The following is a 24,176-nucleotide window of genomic DNA, read 5'->3' on the forward strand; positions in this document are numbered from 1 at the left end:
AAAAACCATAGCCTTGACTATACATGCTTTTCATGGCAGGGTGATGTCTCTGCTTCTTAATTGCTGTCTAGATTTGCCCTAGCATCTGCAATAAAATAACCAAGCTCCGAGACCATCAAGCAGCCTCATGTCAATCCTGAACTATAAATATTCTCTTCTAATTAATAATAATAATAATAATAATAATAATATTTTAATTTGTATACCGCCCTTCTCCCGAAGGACTCAGGGCGGTGAACAGGCAGATAAAATATAAATACACACAATAATTTAAAAACAACCCTTAAAAAACTAATTTAAATGCCCAAAACGTTAAAAAACATACTCCCCTGTAAAATAACACAATTTTAAAAACCCATCCAATAAAAATAAAAATCAGGCTAGTCCAGCCATATGAAATAAATAAGTTTTAAGTTCGCGGCGAAAGGTCCTAAGGTCAGGTAATTGTCGAAGTCCGAGGGGAAGTTCGTCCCACAGGGTCGGAGCTCCCACAGAGAAGGCCCCCCCCCTGGGGGCCGCCAGTCGACACTGTTTGGCTGACGGCACCCTGAGGAGTCCCTCTCTGTGGGAGCGTACCGGACGATGGGAGATAGAAGCCGGCAGTAGGCGGTCCCGTAGATTGATGCCAGGCTTACCAATTTGGAATATTAGGGATATCTAATGCTGGTTTGCCAAATCCAAAATAGAGAAGAAATTATATACTGCTCTCTGGTGTTTAAAAATCTGATAGTTTTACAACATTATGTGCTGGTCAGGTGAAAGATGGAAGATAGAAAAGAAGCATCTCTGAATATTATCCTGACATGGAAAAAACGTTAAACTAGAGTTAGAAATAAGGGGAATAATAGTGTGTGTGTGTGTGTGTGTGTGTGTGTGTGTGTGTGTGTGTGTATAAAAAGATATATGTAATAAGACGGAGGTTTAGAAATTGAAGGGCAATAGTATTAAGTATTTTATTTATTTATTTATTTGATTTGTCAAGTACATATTACTTAATATATATATAGGTATAAAAATGAATTGAATGCATAAAATGAATATAAATAAAGGGAATATTAGGACAGGGACGGTAGGCACGCTGGTGCTCTTATGCACACCCCTTAAAGACCTCTTAGGATTGGGGTGAGGTCAAGAGTAGACAGTCTTAGATTAAAATTTTGGGGGTTTGGGGATGAAAGCACAGAATCAGGTACTACATTCCAGGCATTGACCACTCTGTCGTTGAGGTCATATTTTCTGCAATCGAATTTGGAGTGGTTCACTTTAAGTTTGTATCTATTGTGTGTTTGTTGTGGTTGAAGCGGAATTAGTCATAGGACATTGTGGCAGATAATTTTATGAGCTATACTTAGGTAATACCAAAGGCAGCACAGTTCTAAATTGTCTAAGCCCAGAAATTCAAGTCTGGTGGCATAAGGTATTTTGTTGTGAGAAGAGGAGCGGGGGATAATATTTCTGAATATGCTCAATTGTATTAATGTCTGATAAGCAGTGCGGATTCCAGACAAATGAACTGTATTCGAGAATTGGTCTAGGAAATGTTTTGTATGCTCTGGTTAGTAGTGTGATATTACCACAGAAGAAGCTATGTAAGATTAGGTTTACAACTATTAATGCCTTTTTGGTGAAGTTGTTACACTGGACTTTGGCACTTAGATCATTAGATATGACTACTCCAAGGCCCTTGACAAAGTGAGGGTCATCTACAAGGTCGTGGCCACTCAGCTTGTATTTTGTGCTGATTCTTTTTGCCAGTGTGTAAGACAGAACATTTGTTGGTTGATATTTGGAATTGTCAATTGTTTGACCATTCCAACATAAAATGAAGGTCTTTTTGAAGGGTAGCGGCATTGTTGATGGCGTCAAATAATTTTACATCATCGGTGAAGAGAACGCAGTTACTTATAATATGATCACAAAGGTTATTTAAGAGTGTTGGTCCTAGAACACTGCCTTGGGGGACACCACTATTAACAGGTGCAGGATTTGATAGGGTGTTCCCTATTTTGACCACTTGTCATCTGTTTGACAGGAATGTGGCTATCCAATTATTTAAGGGTCCGGAGATGCCATAGGATTTTAGTTTTAGAAGTAGTTTGTCACGTACCACTGAATCAAAGACTTTACAGAAGTCTATGTAAATTGCATCTATTGCTTTGACCTGATTGAGATTTGTAGTCCATATGTTTTTGCAGTGTAGAAGTTGTAGATTGCAGGATATATATTTTTTTTGAAACCAAATTGTTTGTTAGAGAGTAAGTTGTTTGTTTTTAAGTGGAGGATAATGGATTGGTTAATGATTGATTCCATGACTTTGCAGGTGACACAGCATAAAGTTTGAAAACTTTGAGTTTCAAAACTCAAGAAAGAAAAACCCCGACTCCATGATTTGTAGAGAAAGGTATCGTTTACTGAGAATGAATTGATTGCATGGAAGTAAAGCAAGTTCTGAATAGTAGGAGTGTCTTACACATACATAACCCTCAGGTTTCCCTCCTCCCTCCAAAGGTCAGGCAGCCTGGGCAAACTGCTTCTCCTCAGGCATCATGTGGTATTCTTCTTCCGATGGCTTTCGCTTATCTGTTCTGCACAGGCCGTTGGTATGTGCCCCTTCTTGAATTTGAATCCATGAGTTTCGTTTCATTATTACTCTCCTCCCTTCCCCTTATGGCAGCCAGAACAGCCTTAAAGGAACATTACTCCATTTTCAATACTTAACACTAAATTTATTTATTTATTTATTTATTTATTTATTTTTCAAATTTTTATACCACCCTTCTCCGAAGACTCAGGGCAGTGTGCAGCAGATAAAACACCAATAATCCAAAAATTTAAAATACAATATCCAGTTTAAAAATCTAATTCCATCGCTGTAGGTTAAAAATATTAATTAAGAAAATTACAAAAATAGAATAAAACCCCTATTTAAAAGCCCACTAAAAACCCACAATATTAAAATCAATCAGGCCAGCCCCGCTTAGTGAAAAAAGAAGGTCTTGAGCTCGCGCAATATACCACTAAGATGACAAACATTAATAAAACTAAGTAATAAAACAATAAAGGAAACATGCGGAGGCTGACAGATTGGTCTGTAATTTTCAACTAGGCTGGGGTTTCCCTTTTTGAAGATAGAGATGACCATGGCTAGTGATCATAGGTTGGGTAGGAAGCTGGTCCTGAAAGATTTTTCAAAGTTTATGCTTAGGTATTCAACTATAGCAGTGGAAAGCTTTTTTAAGAAGTAGGCACATAGTCCATCAGGTCCGACAGAGATGGTTTTTGTCTGCGTAGTGCCTTTTCAACATTATCTTCTGTGAAATCTATTTGTGTTAGATCATCGTAGTTATTAATGGTACGACTAGGGAATTTTGGGCATGACAAAGACTGAGCCGAAGAATGTGTTAAAGAAGTTTGCTTTAACTGCTTCATCATTGCATTCTTTACTGTTAGGTCCTTTTAGAGGTGGGATGGATCTCAAGTCTTTTAAGTTTGTTGTTTACAAAATTAAATTATAGAAGGCATGATTGGATTTTGTGCACAGAAGATTTTCTTCTTGTTTGATGTGGTAATTGGTGCATTCAGTCTTTATTTGGTGGCATATATTTTTGTAGCAGCTTTTGAAGTTAGCTACTTAGCCAGTTTTGTTTTTCCACCAGAGGGATTTTTTTTGGGATTGAAGCTTTGTTAATGATATGGGTAATTGGTTTTTCCTGGTTTTGGTGGTGATTAGTGGTACATACAGTTTAATAACTCTATTGCTTTTGAGCAAGAAAATATTACAATGGTCTTTGGCAGTGTTACAGCCAGAGAATAGAATTTGCCAATCAAGAGATGAGAGGTCTGTGTCTATGAGATTATAGTTGACTTTTTTGAAGTTGTAGTTGGGTATCACATTATTATGGTGATTTTTGTAACGGCGTATATTGGGACAAAAGTCAATCATGCTGTGGTCACTGTTGGAAAAGGGTTCTTTTATTTGTAGTCCATAAATTGAGTCTAAATTGTTGCAGAAGATGAAGTTGAGGCAGTTGTTGAGTCTTGTGTTGTTAGTTACTAGTTGGTCTAGACTTAGATTAGTAACAGCATTGTATAGGATTGTATGGATGGGTTCAGTTGGATATTTATTTATTGTCCACTTAATAAGAGGTAGGTTGAGGTCATATTGTTTAAACAATACGAAATGATGAAAATGAAATGTAATAACTATGAGTAATAATATTATGTCTATTTGTATCAAAACGTATGATACCCAGGTACCACACTATTCACACATTGATATATATAAATATAAAATAAAAAACTTGGGTGTGTGTGGAAATTATGTACTGGTCATAATCTAGGCATATATCATAATGTTATTATGTCAGGCTATAAATGCAAATCAAATCATATATGTGAGATTGTAATTTTTGGAGATAGGGCTGTAAATTTACATTGGGCTTAAAAGTTGTGTTCAGATCCAAGCACTAAATGTACTGAATGTAATTTTATGCTATATGTGTATTAAGTACAGTATTTCACAATAATTTTGCAATTCTCTTTAAAATCCATTTTTAAACTTAAATAATGGTTATTTTTATTTATAATTTCAACTTTTATTCCCTTCACCCAGTTATATAAAACGGAAGGGCTAACAAAGGTTAAAACAAACAGTTAAAACATTTCCAATGGTCAAAGTGGGGTAAATAATTCAATCTAAGGGCAGGCCAGTGGGGATACTCCAGCTGTTGTAGCCAGGTTTTAAGTACTTTTTTGAACGCAGGCTGTGCTTTTGAATCCAAGATGGCATCTTGTTTCAAGAGAATGCAGAGAACTAAGAACATACCTCCTCATTCCCATGCAAAGACACTGCTCCCTAGATTGGACCTAAACCATATTTCTTACTGGATGGACAGATGCAGTAGGAAACACTTTCCAAAATAATCCAGATAAACTATGTAGAGCTTTATATATAACAACGTCTGGCATTGCCTGAAACCAATACAGTTCAAGTCATAGTAGTGTTACTGAAGCACAGCCGCAATACCTACTGTGGACAAGTTGTAGCTTCCAATGATCAAGGGCAACCCCATGAAGAGTGCAATTAATTCAGCACACTAAATCAACAAGGTACTGAATGTTGATAAATGTATTTAGTTTCAAGATACGCCCAAGCAGTTGGAATTGGAAATACAGAGTTTTTCAAAACTTTACCAGTCTTGAATACAGCTTTAAAGCTTTGATTTTGTTGGACAGATGATAGAGGCCAGATAGAATCAATATTCTAATCAACTGGTCTACCATAGCAGTTGGAGATAAATTTTGATTTGCTGTTTTCCAGGAGTTCAAGGCCTCAGCAACTTTTTCTTCTAATGTAAAAGATCTAAAAATATAAATAAAAAAATACTTTTCTGTGAAATGTACTTATGAAACATTAACGAAAATACTGATTAAAAGTGTTATCTTTTGAGCCATGGTGATGCAATTGTTAGAGTGCAGTACTGCAGGCTACTTCTGGTGACTGCTGATTGCCTGCAATTTGGCAGATCGAATCTCATCAGGCTAAAAGTTCACTCAGCCTTCCATCCTTCCAAGTTCGGTAAAATGAGGACCCAGAGTGTTGTGGACAGTAAGCTGATTCTGCAGACTGCTTAGAGAAGGCTATAAAGCAGTATATAAGTCTAAGTGCTATTGCTATCTACTATGAAAGGGAAAAAACATTGCATTTATTTACGTAAGTGTTTATATGGCCACTCAACTTAGAAATGGGACCTTGGGTAGCTTACAAAAAAGTGAAACTGCGATCAACCCATACAAAACAAGATAGAATGTTTCATTAAATATTGATCATTAAATATCACTAACCTCTTATTTTCAATATTTACAATTGTATCATTGTCAAGTTGCATTTTTCGGCAAAAATGATCCAAATGTTCAAGAGGAATATTTTTACTAATGGTTTTCAATATTTTCTCCAGGACTTTTTCTAAAATAAACACATTATAAATATTAGAGGACGGCAATTTGATATTACAAATTATTTAGACTATAAACATAATTCCGGGAAATGTTGCTCTAGAAAGAACAGATCAAGATCACAATTCAATATGTATCCTATCTGTCGGTAGGACAAAGTAGGTAGGACCCAAGTAACAAGCATGAGTCCTGAGAAAGACCCAAAAAATAGTGGGCTGAATTTTGAGCCATTTATGCGACTCCAGGTATTTGCGATAAACAAAATTATATTTAACGGAATTTAGTCTTCAGTAGAATGCAAAGTAACTGAGGACTTTCTTTGGGAATTCATTGTATGGGAAAAGGAAAATGCAACCTCTTTTAAATAAACCACAGCAGCAGAATATAACCTGCAAACTCAGTACCTGCGATTCCTAAAGGCTCTTTTGATGCAGGACTAAGGGATTAGAGAAGAAGGCTGAGGGAGATAGCAGATGAGAAAAGCTAGCAGAGAAAACATCTGTTGGATTAATTTATCAGATCTGTATATAAACAAGCAAGAGAACTGGTTCGTCAACCTGGAAAGCTTTCTGTAGAGAAGGAAGAGATCAAACACTACTGAATTCAAGAAGTGTTGGAAGATTTATTAAAACTGTTGGTGCAAGAATAGGAGAACAGAAACTTCAAACTGCTGCTGGATGAATTTATCCCTTTGCTTAAAGACTTTATTTTAAGTGTTATCTTAAGTTCTCAATTTGGACTACGGAAGCTCCAAAAAGTCTGCTTTTGTTTCAGTTTTTCTCTCTGAATGTTCAAAAGACTGGGAGGAATAAAACTTTGATAGGTTCTCTTTGTCTTTGAAGAGTCCAGCATTTGCTTTTTATAATTTTTAAGTCAGTTCAACCTCTGTTTACAAAGGTCTTTGCCACATGGGTGTCCAAAGTGAGATGAAGACGAGGCTTAGTGCAAGCACTTGACCCATGAAAAGAGTATCAAGGGGGATTCCTTAGAGTGTGAATTAAGGAGGTGATGTTGGTGCAGTATAGCTATGTTTTATGCTATACCAGAAATATACCAGAAATATTTTACAAGAAGAGTTCTCCACTCCTCTGAATACAACAAAATACCTTAATATAATATAATATAATATAATATAATAATAATATAATATAATATAATATAATATAATATAATATAATATAATATAATATAATATAATATAATATAATATAATATAATATAATATAATATAATATAATATAATATAATATAATATAATATAATATAATATAATATAATATAATATAATATAATATAACAACAGAGTTGGAAGGGACCTTGGAGGCCTTCTAATCCAACCCCCTGCCCAGGCAGGAAACCCTACACCATCTCAGTCAGATGGTTAGCCAACATTTTCTTAAAAATTTCCAGTGTTGGAGCATTCACAACTTCTGAAGGCAAGTCGTTCCACTTATTAATTGTTCTAACTGTCAGGAAATTTCTCCTTAGTTCTAAGTTGCTTCTTTCCTTGATCAGTTTCCACCCATTGTTTCTTGTTCTACCCTCAGGTGCTTTGGAGAACAGCCCGACTCCCTCTTCTTTGTGGCAACCCCTGAGATATTGGAACACTGCTATCATGTCTCCCCTAGTCCTTCTTTTTATTAAACTAGACATACCCAGTTCCTGCAACCGTTCTTCATATGTTTTAGCCTCCAGTCCCCTAATCATCTTTGTTGCTCTTCTCTGCACTCTTTCTAGAGTCTCAACATCTTTTTTACATCGTGGCGACCAAACCTGGATGCAATATTCCAAGTGTGGCCTTACTAAGGCATTATAAAGTGGCACTAACACTTCACGTGATCTTGATTCTATCCCTCTGTTTACGCAGCCCAGAACTGTGTTGGCTTTTTTAGCAGCTGCTGCACAGTGCTGGCTCATATCTAAATGGCTATCCACTAGGACTCCAAGATCCCTCTCACAGGTACTACTATTGAGCAGGGTACCACATATACGGTACCTGTGCATTTTGGTTTTTTTGCCTAAATGTAGAACCTTACTTTTTTCACTGTTGAATTTCATTTTGTTAGATAGCGCCCAATGTTCAAGTCTATCAAGATCTTTCTGTAACTTGAGCCTATCTTCTGGAGTGTTGGCTATTCCTGCCAGCTTGGTGTCATCTGCAAATTTGATGAGTTCCCCATCTATCCCCTCGTCCAAGTCATTGATGAAGATGTTGAAGAGTACTGGGCCTAAAACAGAGCCTTGGGGTACTCCACTGCATACTTCCCTCCATGTGGATGTAGTTCCGTTGAGGACTACACGTTGAGTGTGGTTGGTCAGCCAGTTACGAATCCATCTGGTGGTGGTGCTGTCTAACCCACATTTTTCTACTTTATCTAGTAGTAGGTGGTAATAATAATAATAATAATAATAATAATAATAATAATAATAATAATAATAATAATAATAATAATAATAATATTTTAATTTGTATACCGCCCTTCTCCCGAAGGACTCAGGGCGGTTTACAGCCAGAATACATACAGCAATACATACAATATTAAAAACAAACATTAAAAAACTTATTAAATTTGGCCTAATATTAAAATACAAGTAACACTAAAAATTAATATAAAATTAAAACCCCATAAAATCAGCTAAAAATTGAAATTAAAATTCAAGCCAGTCCAGCAAGATGAAACAAATAAGTCTTAAGTTCGCGGCGAAAGGTCCGAAGGTCAGGTATTTGTCGAAGTCCAGGGGGAAGCTCGTTCCACAGGGTGGGAGCCCCCACAGAGAAGGCTGGGGGCCCTGGGGGCCGCCAGTCGACATTGCTTGGCTGACAGCACCCTAAGGAGTCCCTCTCTGTGAGAACGCACAGGTCGCTGGGAGATACAAGATGGCAGTAGGCGGTCCCATAAATATCCCGGTCCTAAGCCATGGAGCGCTTTAAAGGTGGTAACCAATACCTTGAAGCGCACCCGGAAGACAACAGGCAGCCAGTGCAGTCTGCGCAGGATGGGTGTTACGTGGGAGCTCCGAACCGCTCCCTCTATCACCTGCATTCTGCATATCAGCTGCATTCTGGACTAACTGGAGCCTCTGAGTGCTCTTCAAGGGGAGCCCCATGTAGAGAGCATTGCAGTAATCCAAGCGAGAAGTAACAAGAGCATGAGTTCCTTTTGGTGAGGGTGGCTCTATTTGCACGGTAAGTGGGAGGGGCAGATATGGCAGAAGGGGGGGATCGTATCGGTTTAGGGGGACACGCGCTCGATGTTTGCAGGCGATCGCGTGCCCCGATCCCTCTGACTTCTCCCGTTCCCCGGATGGTCAAGACCCTCAGAGCCTGGGCCTTCGTCTTATGTTATGCAACGCACGGTCCGTGGCCAATAAGGCCCCCCTAATAAATGATCTTATTCAGGGGGGCGCCGCGGATCTTATAGGCGTTACGGAGACCTGGTTGGGCACTGAAGGGGGCGTGCCCCTGGTCGAAATGTGCCCACCGGGCTTCCGTGCATTTCATCAGCCGAGGGCCCAGGGTAGGGGTGGGGGGGTGGCGGTTGTTATTAAAGAGAGTCTAGAGCCGAGGGAGACCACTATACCTCAGATTGCCGGGTGTGAATCCCTCTTTGTGAGATGGGGTCATAGGTGTCAGATGGGCTTGCTGGTCACGTACCTGGCTCCTTGCTGCGTGGCAGCTGCCCTGCCCGAGCTCCTGGAGGTGCTTACCGGGGTGGCAGTGGAGACCCCCAGACTTTTAGTCATGGGGGACTTTAACTTGCCATCTGCCGGCTCGTCATCAACAGTGGCTCGGGAGTTCATGGCTTCCATGACGGCCTTGGACCTGACTCAAGTAGTGGATGGCCCCACTCACATCGGGGGAGGCACACTGGACCTGATTTTTATCTCTGGTCAGTGGTTGAAGGATCTGGACTTGAGAGATGTAGTCACAGAACCTTTGTCATGGTCAGATCACTCTCTCCTTCGCCTGGACTTTCTGACCGCTACTCAACACTGCAGGGAGATGGAACCACTACGTTGGTTCCGTCCCAGGCGCCTGATGGACCCGGAAAGGTTCCGGACGGAGCTTGGGCCATTTCCTGAGGGTCTGCCTCATGGCACGGCAGAGGAACTAGCCGCAGCCTGGGAACGGGCTGCGGCTGGGGCTTTAGATCGTGTCGTGCCTCTGCGGCCTCTGACCCCAACCGGCTCCTTGGTTCTCCGAGGAGCTGAGGGGGATGAAACGCCGGAGAAGACGCCTAGAGAGCTCCTGGAGGTCTAGCCGTTCAGAGGCTGATCGGACACTAGTTAGGTCCTATACTAGGACCTACCTAGTGGCACTGAGGGAAGCGAGACGTTGCTACGCCTCCTCCCTCATTGCGTCGGCAGATAACCGCCCAGCCGCCCTGTTTCAGGTGACCCGTTCCCTCCTTCACCAGGGGGAGCGGGATGACCCGTTGCAGGGACGTGCTGAGGAGTTTAACGGTTATCTATACGATAAAATCGTTCAGCTTCGGGACGGTCTGGACCAAAATTGCGGCGATTCAGATGGGGCGTCTAAGGGTGGTCTTGGTGATATTGTCTGGGATGAGTTCGACCCTGTGGCTCCCGAGGACATGGACAGGTTGTTGGGTAGGTTGAATGCCACCACGTGTTTACTGGACCCGTGCCCCTCCTGGCTGGTGCTGGCCACTCAGGAGGTGACACGAGGCTGGCTCCAGGCGATTACGAGCGCTTCCTTGTTGGAGGGAGTCTTTCCGGCTGCCTTGAAAGAGGCGGTGGTGAGGCCCCTCCTCAAGAAGCCTTCCCTGGACCCGGCTGTTTTAGGTAATTATCATCCGGTCTCCAACCTTTGCTTTGCGGCGAAGGTTGTAGAGAGTATGGTGGCATATCAGTTTCCTCTGCACCTGGATGAAACTGTCTATCTAGACCCGTTCCAGTCCGGTTTCGGGCCCGGTTACAGCACTGAGATGGCTTTGGTCACGTTGGTGGATGATCTCTGGAGGGCCAGGGATAGGGGTTGTTCCCTGGTCCTATTAGACCTCTCAGCGGCTTTTGATACCATCGACCATGGTATCCTGCTGCGCCGGTTAGAGGGATTGGGAGTGGGAGGCACCGTTTATCGGTGGTTCTCCTCCTATCTCTCCGACCGGTCGCAGACGGTGTTGACAGGGGGGCAGAGGTCGACCCCGAGGCGCCTCACTTGTGGGGTGCTGCAGGGGTCGATTCTCTCGCCCCTTCTGTTCAACATCTATATGAAGCCGCTGGGTGAGATCATCAGTGGCTTCGGTGTGAGGTACCAGCTGTACGCTGATGACACCCAGCTGTACTTTTCCACACCGGGCCACCCCAACGAAGCTATCGAAGTGCTGTCCCGGTGTTTGGAAGCCATACAGGTCTGGATGGGGAGAAACAGGCTCAAGCTCAATCCCTCCAAGACAGAGTGGCTGTGGATGCCGGCATCCCGGTACAGTCAGCTGAGTCCACGGCTGACTGTTGAGGACGACTCATTGGCCCCGATGGAGAGGGTTCGCAACTTGGGTGTCCTCCTGGATGAAAGGCTGTCTTTTGAAGATCATTTGACGGCCGTCTCCAGGAGAACTTTCCACCAGGTTCGCCTGGTGCGCCAGTTGCGCCCCTTTCTAGACCGGGATGCCTTATGCACGGTCACTCATGCCCTCGTGACGTCTCATCTGGATTACTGCAATGCTCTCTACATGGGGCTCCCCTTGAGGGGCATCCGGAGACTTCAGTTAGTCCAGAATGCGGCTGCGCGGGTGATAGAGGGAGCCCCTCGTGGCTCCCGTGTGACACCTATCCTGCACAGACTGCACTGGCTACCTGTGGCCTTTCGGGTGCGCTTCAAGGTTTTGGTAACAATCTCTAAAGCGCTCCATGGCATAGGGCCGGGCTATTTACGGGACCACCTACTGCTACCGAATACCTCTCACCGACCCGTGCGCTCTCACAGAGAGGGACTCCTCAGGGTGCCGTCAGCTAGGCAGTGCCGTCTGGCGACACCCAGGGGAAGAGCCTTCTCTGTGGGGGCTCCCACCCTCTGGAACGAACTCCCTCCAGGACTTCGTCAACTTCCGGACCTCCGAACCTTCCGTCGCGAGCTTAAAACACACTTATTCATCTGCGCAGGACTGGATTAGATTTTAAATTTACTGGTTTTAAATGGGTTTTATTATTTATATAGTTTTTAATAATTCGGCTATGTAGAATAAGTTTTTTAATTGTTATTTTAGTTTGTATTTATATATACTTTTTACTTGCCTGTGAACCGCCCTGAGTCCCTAGGGAGATAGGGCGGTATATAAATGTGAAAAATAAATAAATAAATAAATAAATAAATGAGTGACTGTGTATAGGGCATCTCGGTCCAGTAAGGCGCGCAACTGGCGAATCAGGCGAACCTGATAAAAAGCTCTCCTGGAGACGGTCGTCAGGTGATCTTCAAATGACAACCGGCCCTCCAGGAGAACGCCCAAGTTGCGCACCCTTTCCATCAGGGCCAATGACTCGCCCCCAACAGTCAGCCATGGCTGCAGCTGACTGTACCTGGGTGCCGGTATCCACAGCCACTCCGTCTTGGAGGGAGTGAGCTTGAGCCTGTTCCTCCCCATCCAGACCCATACGGCTTCCAGACACCGGGACAGTACTTTGATAGCTTCGTTGGGGTGGTCTGGGGTGGAAAAGTACAGCTGCGTATCATCAGCGTACAGTTGGTACCTCACCTAAAACAGCTGGGTCCAGGGAAGGCTTCTTGAGGAGGGGTCTCACCACCGCCTCTTTCAAGGCAGCAGGAAAAGCTCCCTCCCGCAAAGAAGCATTTGTAATCCCCCGGAGCCAGCACCAACCAGGAGGGGCACGGGTCCAGTAAACATGTGGTGGCATTCAACCTTCCCAGCAACCTGTCCATGTCCTCGGGAGTCACAGGGTCAAAACCATCCCAAACAGTCTCAACAAGACGGGTCTCGAAACTCTCGCCTGGATCTACCCAATTTTGATCCAATCCATCCCGAAGCTGAACGATTTTATCATATAGATAACCGTTAAACTCCTCGGCACACCCTTGTAATGGGTCCTCCCGCCCCTCCTGTTGAAGGAGAGAACGGGTAACCCGAAACAGGGTGGCTGGGCAGTTATTTGCTGACGCAATGAGGGAGGAAACGTAGGAACGCTTCGCATCCCTCAATGCCACTAGGTAGGTCCTACTATAGGACCTAACTAGTGTCCGGTCAGCCTCAGAACGGCTGGATCTCCAGATACTCTCTAGGCGTCTTCTCCGGCATTTCATCTCCCTCAGCTCCTCGGAGAACCAAGGAGCTGGTTGAGACCTGCACCGGGTCAGAGGCCGCAAAGGCACGACACGGTCCAAAGCTCCAGCCGCGGCCTGTTCCCAGGCCGCGACTAGTTCTTCAGTCGTGCCGCGGGCCAGGTTCTCAGGAAACGGCCCAAGCTCTGTCAGGAACCTCTCTGGGTCCATCAGGCGCCTGGGACGGAACCAACGCATTGGTTCCATCTCCCTGCGGTGGTGAGTAGCGGTTCGAAAGTCCAGACGAAGAAGAGAATGATCTGACCATGACAAAGATTCGATAACTAAATCTTTTGAAATCAGATCATTCACCCACTGGACAGAGACAAAAATCAGATCTAGAGTGCCTCCTTTGATGTGAGTAGGGCCGTTCACTAATTGAGTCAAGTCCATGGCCGTCATGGAAGCCATGAACTCCCGAGCCGTGAGGATGCCGCGCCAGTTGATGGCAGGTTGAAATCCCCCATGACCAACAGTCTAGGGGTTTCAACTACCAACCTGGCCAGCAACTCCAACAGCTCGGGCAGGGCTGTTGTCACGCAGCAAGGAGCCAGGTACGTGATCAACAAGCCCACTTGAGTCCTACGACCCCACTTAACATAGAGGGATTCACAACCAGCTATCTGAGGCACAGTGGTCTCCCTCGGTTCCAGGCTTTCCTTAATAATGACCGCCATCCCCCCACCCCTACCTTGGGCCCTTAGCTGATGGAATGCTCGGAAACCTGGTGGGCACATCTCCACTAGGGGGACCCCCCCTTCCGTGCCCAACCAGGTCTCCGTAACGTCTGTGGTCCCCTCCTGAGTTAGATCTGAAATCAGGGGGGCTTTGTTAACCACAGACCTTGCATTGCATAACATCAGCCGGAGGCCCAAATCCTGAGTACTCTGGCAACTCGGGGAATGGGAAAAATCTGGGGGGCCGGAGCACGCGATCGCTCTCAAATAGCCAGGGCGTACCTCCGAAACTTGATATGACCCCCCCTTCTGCCATATCTGCCTCTCTCGCTTACCGTATTGATAGAACAACCCTGATAGACTGGAACAGAACCCTCCCCCGTCACCTTCGGACCTGTTACCGTAACGCCGTGAACACACACTGGACCTGGCACCCTCCCCGATGGGTATCCCCCCCACCCGTCCTTACCCTCCCCCCCTTTAAAAAATCCTTAGTTAAAAACTTATTTAAAAACCCCCAAAGATTCTTCTTAGATGCATGCCACCTCTCTGGGTCCCAAGATCCTTCATTAAGGCAGGCCCTCGATAACGTGGAGGGCCATTCTTGCGAGGCGGGGGAATCTCACAAGCAAAGAAGTTCGAAAGGTGAATATCTCATAGAAAATCAGCGGCAAGAGGTGGCATCAACCCTGCTCAATAAAGATGACAAAAAACTATCTCAGCTTAATTAAGTCCATTTAGGGCCTGGTGCAAGATGGAAAAAAAAAAAGTTCGACAATCAGTCTTCCAAGGCAAAGCCCTGGCAATAGTCGAATAAAATAAATAGTCTAATAGATGAAAATCACAGACCACTTCAAAGCACACAGGACCACAATGACCCGGACCATAATAGGGGTTGACGTAGCCCGCAGAATGTATCTCCCTCATCCCTCCAGTTCCGTTGTCACCTCCATCAATCCGTCCCTCCACATGGCGCAGCCCCATCTTAGACATTCCGGCACATTTCAACCAGATTTCATCCCCGAGGATTACATCCATCTCTATCCTCGAAATTGTCCGGGCAGCCAAGAATTCCAAAAGTCAACAGAAAACGGTCAAGGCAGCAAGAAACGCCGCAGAAGGAACCGCCGTCGCTGGAAAATCGTAGCCGCCGCCATTGGAAAATCCCAGCTGGTGATGGAAGACCTTATCGGCTGTAGGAGAACCCCCCCCCCGCCAATAGGTGACTACTCAGCTGGGAAGATACCAGTCTTAAAAACAATGGACAGCCACCTCCGCCAGAAAGCCGCCCGGCAGCAGACAAAATCCAAGCCGAAACAGCTAAGGCAGACTGGGGCAAGCTGGAACAGGCCGGGCCAGGATGCTAAGCTGGGACGCTGGGGCAGGCCAGATCAAAAACGCCGCTTCCATGCGCCAATGAAAAAGCCTGATGAGAACCGCCGTCACCAGGAAGCCCCCAGCCAGGAAGCCCCCAGCCAGGAAGCCCCCAACCAGGAAGCCCCCAGCCAGGAAGCCCCCAACCAGGAAGCCCCCAGCCAGGGAGCCCCCAGCCAGGAAGCCCCCCAACCAGGAAGCCCCCAACCAGGAAGCCCCAGCCAGAAAACCCCCAGCCAGAAAGCCCCCAGCCAGGAAGGCCCCAGCCAACAACAGACCTTACGTTGCGGACTTAAGCCCCCGGCCTTTCGTTGCAGCCAGGACGGACCGGAACTGGCTAGGACGGGACTGGCTAGGCTAAGACGCCACCCCACACGCCCAAAATGGATGCCGCCATACGCCGCTCGCCTCCCCGACTCAATTCTCAGCGACCGAAGGTTTTTCCCAAGACCCAAAGGTCTCATTCGGTCACTGAGACACTCGAACATCGAGTCGGGGGGCAGGACTGACCCGGCGGCAAGTCCAGGTGCCTCATTTAACAGGATTTCTAAGGCACCATTTCTCCGAGAAATCACAAAGCCTCCATTTTGCACATGCGCAGAAGAATCCTCTCTTCTTATGGTCTACTTTATCAAATGCTTTACTGATGTCCAAGTAAATTATATCGACAGCATTCCTCTGGTCTACTAATTTTGTCATTTTGTCAAAGAATGCAATAAGATTAGTCTGGCATGATCTGTTTTTGACAAACCCATGTTGGCTTTTGGTTATTACTTTGTTTGCTTCTAGGTGTTCAGTGATTCGTTGCTTGATTATCTTTTCCAGAATCTTCCCCGGTATTGAGGTCAGGCTGATAGGTCTGTAGTTTCCTGGATCTGTTTTTTTTCCTTTTTTGAAGATGGGAACTACATCAGCTCTTTTCCAGTCCTCTGGCAGCTCCTCTGTGCTCCAGGATCTTTGAAAGATATAGTTCAGTGGTTCTGAGATCACATCTGCCAGTTCCTTCAGAATCTTGGGGTGTAATCCATCCGGTCCTGGTGATTTGAACTCGTCTAGGGTAGACAGGTATTCACTTACCATTTTCTTCCCTATTTTAACTTGTGTTTCTAATCTGTTTTTTGTAGTGCTGTTTTTGATAGGTTGGATTGTTTTTTCCTTTTTTGTAAAGACAGATGCAAAATATGAGTTAAGTAGATTTGCTTTCTCCCTGTTGCTTGTCATCTTCTTGCCACTTTCTTCCAGCAATGGGCCAATTGTTTCCTTGACTTTTTTCTTGTTTTTAACATGTTGGAAGAAGTTTTTTTTGTTATTTTTTACTTTTGTCGCTAGCCTTTGTTCATCGTGAGCCTTAGCTTTCCTCACTTCATCTTTACAGGCTCGGGCTATTTGCTGATATTCTGCCTTAGTTATTTGCCCCTCTTTCCACTTTTTATATTTGTCCTTTTTGTCTTTCAATTTGTCAGATAGTTCTTTATGCTGGTATGAATCCATGCTGGTTTCTTTTGAGATCTATTATTTTTTTTCTTCATTGGTATTGTGCTAGACTGCGCTTTTATAATCTCACTTTTCAAAATTTCCCAAGCTTCTTGAGTTGTTTTCCCCCTGAGGATTCTCATCCATTGAATCCTTCTCAAGCTCTCTCTAAGTTTATTGAAATTAGCTCTCTTAAAGTCCAAGACTCTAGTTTGACTTTGTTCTACTACTTGTATTTGCTTAATGTCGAATTCCAATATTGCGTGGTCACTTGCCCCCTGTAGCTTCCTGTAGCTTCAACACCTTCTATCATTTCATCTCTGTTAGTGAGAATTAAGTCCAGTATGGCTGATCCCCTTGTTGCCTTCTCTATTTTTTGGGAAACAAAGTTGTCTTTGTCAAAGTTGCCTTATGCCACCAGACTTGAAATCTTGGGTTTAGAAAACTTAGAACTCCGCCGCCTTCAACAGGACCTGTGTTTAACTCATAGAATCATCTATTGCAATGTCCTTCCTGTTAAAGACTACTTCAGCTTCAATCACAACAATACAAGAGCAAACAATAGCTTTAAACTTAATGTTAACCCTTCAATCTTGATTGCAGAAAATATGACTTCTGTAACAGAGTTGTTAATGCTTGGAACACACTACCTGACTCTGTGGTCTCTTCTCAAAATCCCCAAAGCTTTAACCAAAAACTGTCTACTATTGTCCTCACCACATTCCCAAGAGGTCTGTAAGGGGCGTGCATAAGAGCACAAACGTGCCTACCGTTCCTGTCCTATTGTTTTCTTTCATTATATCCAATTAATATAGTTATTGCATGCTTATGCTTATATATATATGCTTATATATTATATAGTTACTTTCATGCTTATGCTACTGTTGTGACAAAATAAATAAATAAATAAATAAAAATAAAAAAATAAATGCTCAGCAAACAAAACTGCGGACACTCATAATTTGCTGCCACAGCTTATTAGCAAGGACACATAACTACAACATCATTGAACAATATCTATTATCTATCAATGTGGTAAGATAGTAAATTTCTTCTAACTCTTGTGGCTTATTCCAATAGGAGGTAAAATGATCAGAGCAATCGAAACAAGGGAGGCTGGTAGATAGGACATCTCAGAAGCCCAAAGAAAACAGTCTGAGGCATGAATAGAAAGACTACTGATATTGGGAAATTTAATCCAAACTTACCATCTCTTTGATCAGCATTTTCTAAGTAATGTATGATGGGAAGCAGTTGTTTCCCTTTACAGATTTCCAGAGGAGGTCTGATGAGAATATTTTCATCGAAATCTATATCCTTTAGTTGCAGAAGAAGGTGCATATCACTAGGCAAGTATATAAGCTTATTTTCTAGTAAAATAAATGCAAAGAGCTGTATTTGCGTTCTGTTAACTGATAGCCATTTTGAATTTTTCAATTAAGTACAGCCATGATGAAAGATTCAGTCTTATAATTCATTGGCCAAACAATAAATGAGTATTATAAATATAATGTGACATCAATAGTGAATCATGGTTACTGAAATCTAACACAACCTTCTAGTACTCAACAAAATCTCATTTGCTAAAGCAAAAGGTATGTGGAACTCCTTGTCCAATTATTGTTGACTTTGCTCCAGGGTGGCCACGCGTGCATGCACACACACACACACACACACACACATCTTTTCTTGCAAGCCAGTTACAGTCCTGAAACCAGGCAAGTTATCTTGGTTTAGGAGGCTGACAACTCCACAACTATCTCCTTATGCACTTGTAATTAATATACAAAAATAATAAATGCAATGAATAACTATTTGTGGCCCTCCCAGGATAGGCTACCTTTAATCAATAGTACAGCTTGTCCTTTTTCCTTATGCATAATTTTAATCTGACTTTTGTTCCTTGCAAAATGAAGGAGCCTTTGGGAATTTGAATTGTTTGGAAAACAATTTTTGTTTGGAACATTTCTGGCAGAAAGTAAGCCAATGCATCTTCTTGCAGGGCATCTTGGCAACTTTTCTGACTATATAGCAGTCTATACAATAGACTACTATATAACAGACTAGACAGCTCTAGATAATATAGGCTTGATTCATTCATTGTCATTATATATAACTATTCTTACAATATATCCTGAATAAGATAAAAATACAGGTAGTCCTCAAATTGCAACCACAATTGAGTCTAAAATATATGTTGCTAAGTGAGAAATTTGTTAAGTGAGTTTTGTCCCATTTTACATATTTTTTTTCACTTTTGTTAAGTGAGTCACTGCAGTTGTTAAATTAGTGACACTGTTGTTAAGTGAATCTGGTTTCCCCATTGACTTTGCGTATCAGAAGGCCACAAAAGGGAATCACATGACCCTGGGACAATGCAATGATCATAAATGTGAGTCAACTGTCAAACATCCAAATATAAATCATGTGACCGTAGGGATGCTGCAAGTGTGAAAAATGATCATAAGTCACCTTTTTCAGTGCTGTTTAACTTTGAACGGTCACTAAGCAAACAATTGTAAATCAAGAACTACCTGTATTGGCATACTTGTCCTTTCCTTTTAAACTCTTAAGTTCATAAGGTAAAAAACATCAAGATGGCAGCCACAATGATGCAATTGAAAGCGCACCTGTTTTTGATGTGTTAAATGTACAATACACATAAAACCATAAATGGCTTCAATTTCATCATCAGAGCAACCACCTTACTTTTTTGACCATATCCTGCAGCCAATCCCAAACTTCAGCTTTTGACCATATCTTACTCTAATCTCAGTTTATGGGAAAGACTTTTGATTTTGAGTTGTATTGTCTTTAAATAACAACTCTTAGTCACATTTGTGTGCATTGTAAACTATCAGAAAAATGTAAACTCCTCAGGGCCTTTTGTGGAATATTTATTACTCTTGTTCTCACTATTTTAAAAAATTTCTCTGTGTCACATAAATTTTGTTTTCTTCCTCCTTTTTTTTTTAATTTGCATTTATATCCCGCCCTTCTCCGAAGACTCAGGGCGGCTTACAATGTGTCAAGCAATAGTCTTCATCCTTTTGTATATTATATACAAAGTCAACTTATTGCCCCCAACAATCTGGGTCCTCATTTTACCTACCTTATAAAGGATGGAAGGCTGAGTCAACCTTGGGCCTGGTGGGACTTGAACCTGCAGTAATTGCAAGCAGCTGCTGTTAATAACAGACTGTCTTACCAGTCTGAGCCACCAGAGGCCTTTAAATCCTAATAACCATAGGAATATTAATATTAAGCAACACAATTACATTGATATAATTGTAGGGAAATAGTGGATTATACTATACAAATCATTTGATTTTTAAATTTTAATTCTAATTCATTTTTATCATGTTGCAATTGATTGCATTTCATTTATAAGCTGACAAATAATTATAAATATTTATATTATGTAATACAAACCCTATACACCCAAATTACCTTCTTATTTAAGAACTACACGTCTCCAGTTATCTAAGCATTGTCAAAATAATTTATTGGCTTTCTATTGCAGCTGAATGCAAGTTTGTACATGTTTACACTCACTTTTGTATACTTGCTACATCTGATCTGCATATCACAACTTGGTTCTGCGCATTCTCGTTGTATTAGGGTTATTCTTTTCACACCTGATTATCATTTCCTATGTTAATAAATATAAAACTGCTTACCTCTCAGATTGAAATGCGACAAATTATGGAGTGACGAAAACCTTGAGGGAAGCTTTGTTAAACAATTGTTGTTTGCTATTAAAGAGACCAAGCCCTGTATATTCCCTATACTTTCTGGTATTTCTTGTAATTCATTGTGAGAAATATCCAGCTCTTTAAGAGATGTCAGCTTTGATATATCTTCTGTCAATGATTTTAACTGAAAATAAAAGCAATTAAAATATTTTTATACCAAGGAATTGTTTTGTTATAAAGGAATCATCTTTTTTTTACCTATACAAGAAAATATTGAATAGATTCTGCGAAAACCGTGCTGGCCAACAAAACAAAACAAGGATAATAATCCACATAAGCATTTTAATATTCCCAATAGAAAAAATATATATGGCTCAGGTCTGAACTGTAAAAATTGGTGCTCTCTGATCTTTAGGAGTCGTTTCAGATTTCTATAAGTCAGAACACAGATATAATTTAAGGGGGATTCAATTCCAGGAGGTAAGAGCTTAAGGAGAAGATCTCTGAAACATAAGGTGTAATTTTAAAATGGAGAAAAAGTCATCAATCTTGATTTTGCTACTGGGCCTAGGGCACCAGAACATATATCATGTTTTTCAAATCTGGCAACCTTAAGATGTATGAACTTCAATTCTCAGAATTCCCCAGCCAGCATAAAGAATCATAATTTTAAGTAGCTTACCCGTAATCCATTTTTCTGACTTAGAGTTAACTTCTGCAATGATAAAAGTTGGCATATTTCATTTGGAAATGATGCAAACTTGTTGTCTGATAGATTTAAGACTTTTAGCTTTGATAGTTCCTTGATATCGTCAGGAATGAACTGTATTTTGTTTTCAGAAAGATCAAGAACTGTTAGATGACTTAGAACACATAATTCTCTGGGAAACAAAGTAAATTTGTTATTGTATAATAGCAGAACCTGAAGACATTGCATTTGATACACATTTGTGGGAACAGTGCTTATTTCATTGTTACTTAGGTCTAAATAGCTCAGTCTAGAAAGAGTACAAAGATGTATGGAAAATGATGACAATTTGTTCTTACTAAAATCTAGATGCTGCAGATTTTTAATAAATGAAATGTCAGTAGTTATTTCTGAAATATAATTTCCACTGAGATTTAAGTGTTTAAGAGCAGCTAGTGCACACAGCCCAAGTGGAAACACAGCCAATTTATTATAACTTAAATCAATTTTAACAATTTCAGTACAGCTTTTTATTTCAACAGGAATATACATTAATGAATTTCCTGATATTTCTAAAATTAAGAGTTTCTTAATGTATGCTATTTTTTCATCTAACACGATCAGTTGGTTTCTACTTAGGTACAATTCTCTTAGATATTTTAATCTGTATAGAGTGGAAGGAATCTCTCTTAACTGGTTGTCATTAAGGTTGAGGCGTTCTATCATGGTACAGTTGCAAAGACTGTCAGGAATTATTTTTAACAGATTTTTAGAAAGATTAAGATCACAAAGCTTTTCAAGGTTTTTCACTTTATCTGAAAGACTTTCTAACTGGTTGTCATCCAGCTTCAGTTTTTCAATATGTACCAACTGAAAAAGCTGCACAGGCAAAAATGTAAGCTTGTTGTTACTTAATGAACACTCTTTTAAACCTTTAAGTTCTTTGACTTCTTTTGGTAAACTTTGGATCTGATTTCCTGACAAAATAAGCTTATTTAGATTTGGAATGTAACAGACCATCTTTGGGAATACTGAAATGCTACAGAAATGTAATAAGAGTGTATTTAATTTGTTCATGGTAGATATAGAGTCTGGGGGGGTCACATTATTTCCACTGAGATCTAACATTTCTAGCCTTTCAAGTTTTTCTAACGCAAAGTTGATTTTTTCAATGTTGTTATAACTGAGCAAAAGACATCTGAGTCTTGATAGTTCAGAAAAATTTTGTGGGAATGATGATATTTGATTATGACTGACATTCAAAGTCCTAAGTTTTTTAAGAAGACAAATTTCAGGAGGTAATGAAGCTAACTGATTTCCTTCCATAGATAGTATTTCCAGGTTTTTCAACAACCTAATTTCTTTTGGTAGGATCTTTATTTCATTATTGTTTAAATTCAAAAACTTCAACTTCTTTGTGTCAAAAATCGCTGAAGGAACTTCTATGAGCCCTCTTGTATGTAATTGAACTGCAAAGTCATCAAACATCATTTCAGATGGTGATTCTCTGATTAGCATTTGACACACCGAAGCATTTTCTACGGAGTGTAATAAACTTTTTTTAGCTTGAACTTCAAGAAAATCTTGGGGGATTTCAGCTAATCCTTCAGCATATAGATATGCCAGAAGTTCGATGTGTTTTGTATCAACAGTCCAATCTACTGGAACTTTTTTCAATGTTTCTAGTTTCTCTGAAGAATCTAAATTGCATTTTTCATTTTCTTCATCTTGTACAAGATCCATAGAGCTTTTTGCTTCTTTCTCAGTTTCAGTCTCCTGGAATTCACTTGCCTTTTCCTTGGGCAAACTGCTGGAAGGTATTTCTGACATTTCCAATGTTTGTGGGATAGTTTCATTTTCATTAACGTCAGTGGCTTCATGCTGATTTTCTTCCAGCATTTGATGTGAAGCACTTCCAGTTGTATCATGTTCTTTAATAGATTGCATACTGCCATTTTCAACCTCTTTTAGAGAGCCTTCATTGACCCCATCTTCATTTACGTCTTCTTCTTTATCGGACATACTTTGAAAAAAAGCAGGGTCAGTTGTTGCTTATTCCAGCCTTTATTAAAAAAATTAAAAAAATAAAAGAGAAAACCATACTGTAATGGCAAGATATATGATAAGTAAGAAACAGGATTCAGACAATATTAGGAAAATAGTAATCAAGCAAAAATATCACTTAGTAGTTGTAACTGTTAGATTGAATTTTAGCTGTTTATAATTGCTTAGAATGGGTGTCAAACTCATCCCATGGGCAGGACGCATCACGCATTGACCATGCCCACCCCTGGTTTAATGAAGGCAGGAAAGTCGTGATACAACATGTGATGTGGTGACGCCGCGAATTTGACATGTCTGGCTTAGAACCATCACACTTAACATTTTAAATCATGTATCTTATAAAATTAATTTGTAAAAAGATGAGACATAAAAGAATTCCAGTAATATCAACAGCTTATTCTAATAACAATAAAACTTACTATAAAACTATGATCTTATTCAGATAAAGTTAATTCTTATTTTATTCATGGCTGCAGCTGTACAGTGCAAAAACTAAACATATCTTCTTAGAAATAAGACCAAATCTTATGAGGCTTATACCTAGATATTAAGATTATGCAGTGCTTTGGATACAAATGTCATACCTTTCTACAACTTTTAAAAAACCAATTTCTCTACTGTAAAGAGTTGCCACAGCTACCAATCTATATACGGTACTGCAAAACATCTGTGAAATTGAATCTGAAAGTCTCTGTAGCCATCATACATATAATGTGGTGTCTAGAATATTTGCCATTCTGTCATTAATACTAAAAGATAGAATATATCTACAAGTAGAGCATGTTCTTCTTTTAAACCTCACCTTATAGAATTTCCAACTGCCAGAGATTTTCTAATGGACGTTCCAATTTAAAGCAATTCTGATTGGCTTATTTTTCTCACCAAGCCAGGGATTCTGTTTAGATCTAGGATTTCAGTTGTATAACTTTTGAGTTTATCCCAAGCGGTTT

The 24,176-nt window shown here is 41.2% G+C and overlaps 1 protein-coding gene across 1 annotated transcript; it reads right to left on the reverse strand.

Moving 5' to 3' along the window:
* Positions 1-914: 914 nt before the first annotated feature.
* LRRD1 (leucine rich repeats and death domain containing 1) lies at positions 915-23,184 on the reverse strand. The gene is made up of 5 exons (XM_058182755.1): positions 21,157-23,184; positions 20,460-20,658; positions 17,988-18,149; positions 5,845-5,965; positions 915-5,362 (listed from the first exon to the last, which is right to left on the reverse strand). Exons 1-5 carry the CDS (start codon positions 23,182-23,184, stop codon positions 5,182-5,184), a joined length of 2,691 nt encoding a protein of 896 aa, XP_058038738.1. The 3' UTR covers positions 915-5,181.
* Positions 23,185-24,176: the final 992 nt, after the last annotated feature.

This window comes from Ahaetulla prasina, chromosome 4 (genome assembly GCF_028640845.1).
Source record: "Ahaetulla prasina isolate Xishuangbanna chromosome 4, ASM2864084v1, whole genome shotgun sequence".
NCBI lineage: Eukaryota > Metazoa > Chordata > Lepidosauria > Squamata > Colubridae > Ahaetulla > Ahaetulla prasina.

Bases quoted from the DNA above. Each gene is read 5' to 3' on its own strand.
- LRRD1 (XM_058182755.1), bottom strand. From the start codon at position 23,184: ATGTCCGATAAAGAAGAAGACGTAAATGAAGATGGGGTCAATGAAGGC. The intron at 5,966-17,987 runs GTAAGTTTGGAT...TGTTTATTTTAG, and splicing joins AAATGCTGATCAAAGAGATG to AAAAAGTCCTGGAGAAAATA. The intron at 5,363-5,844 runs GTTAGTGATATT...TTATATTTTTAG, and splicing joins GTAAATATTGAAAATAAGAG to ATCTTTTACATTAGAAGAAA.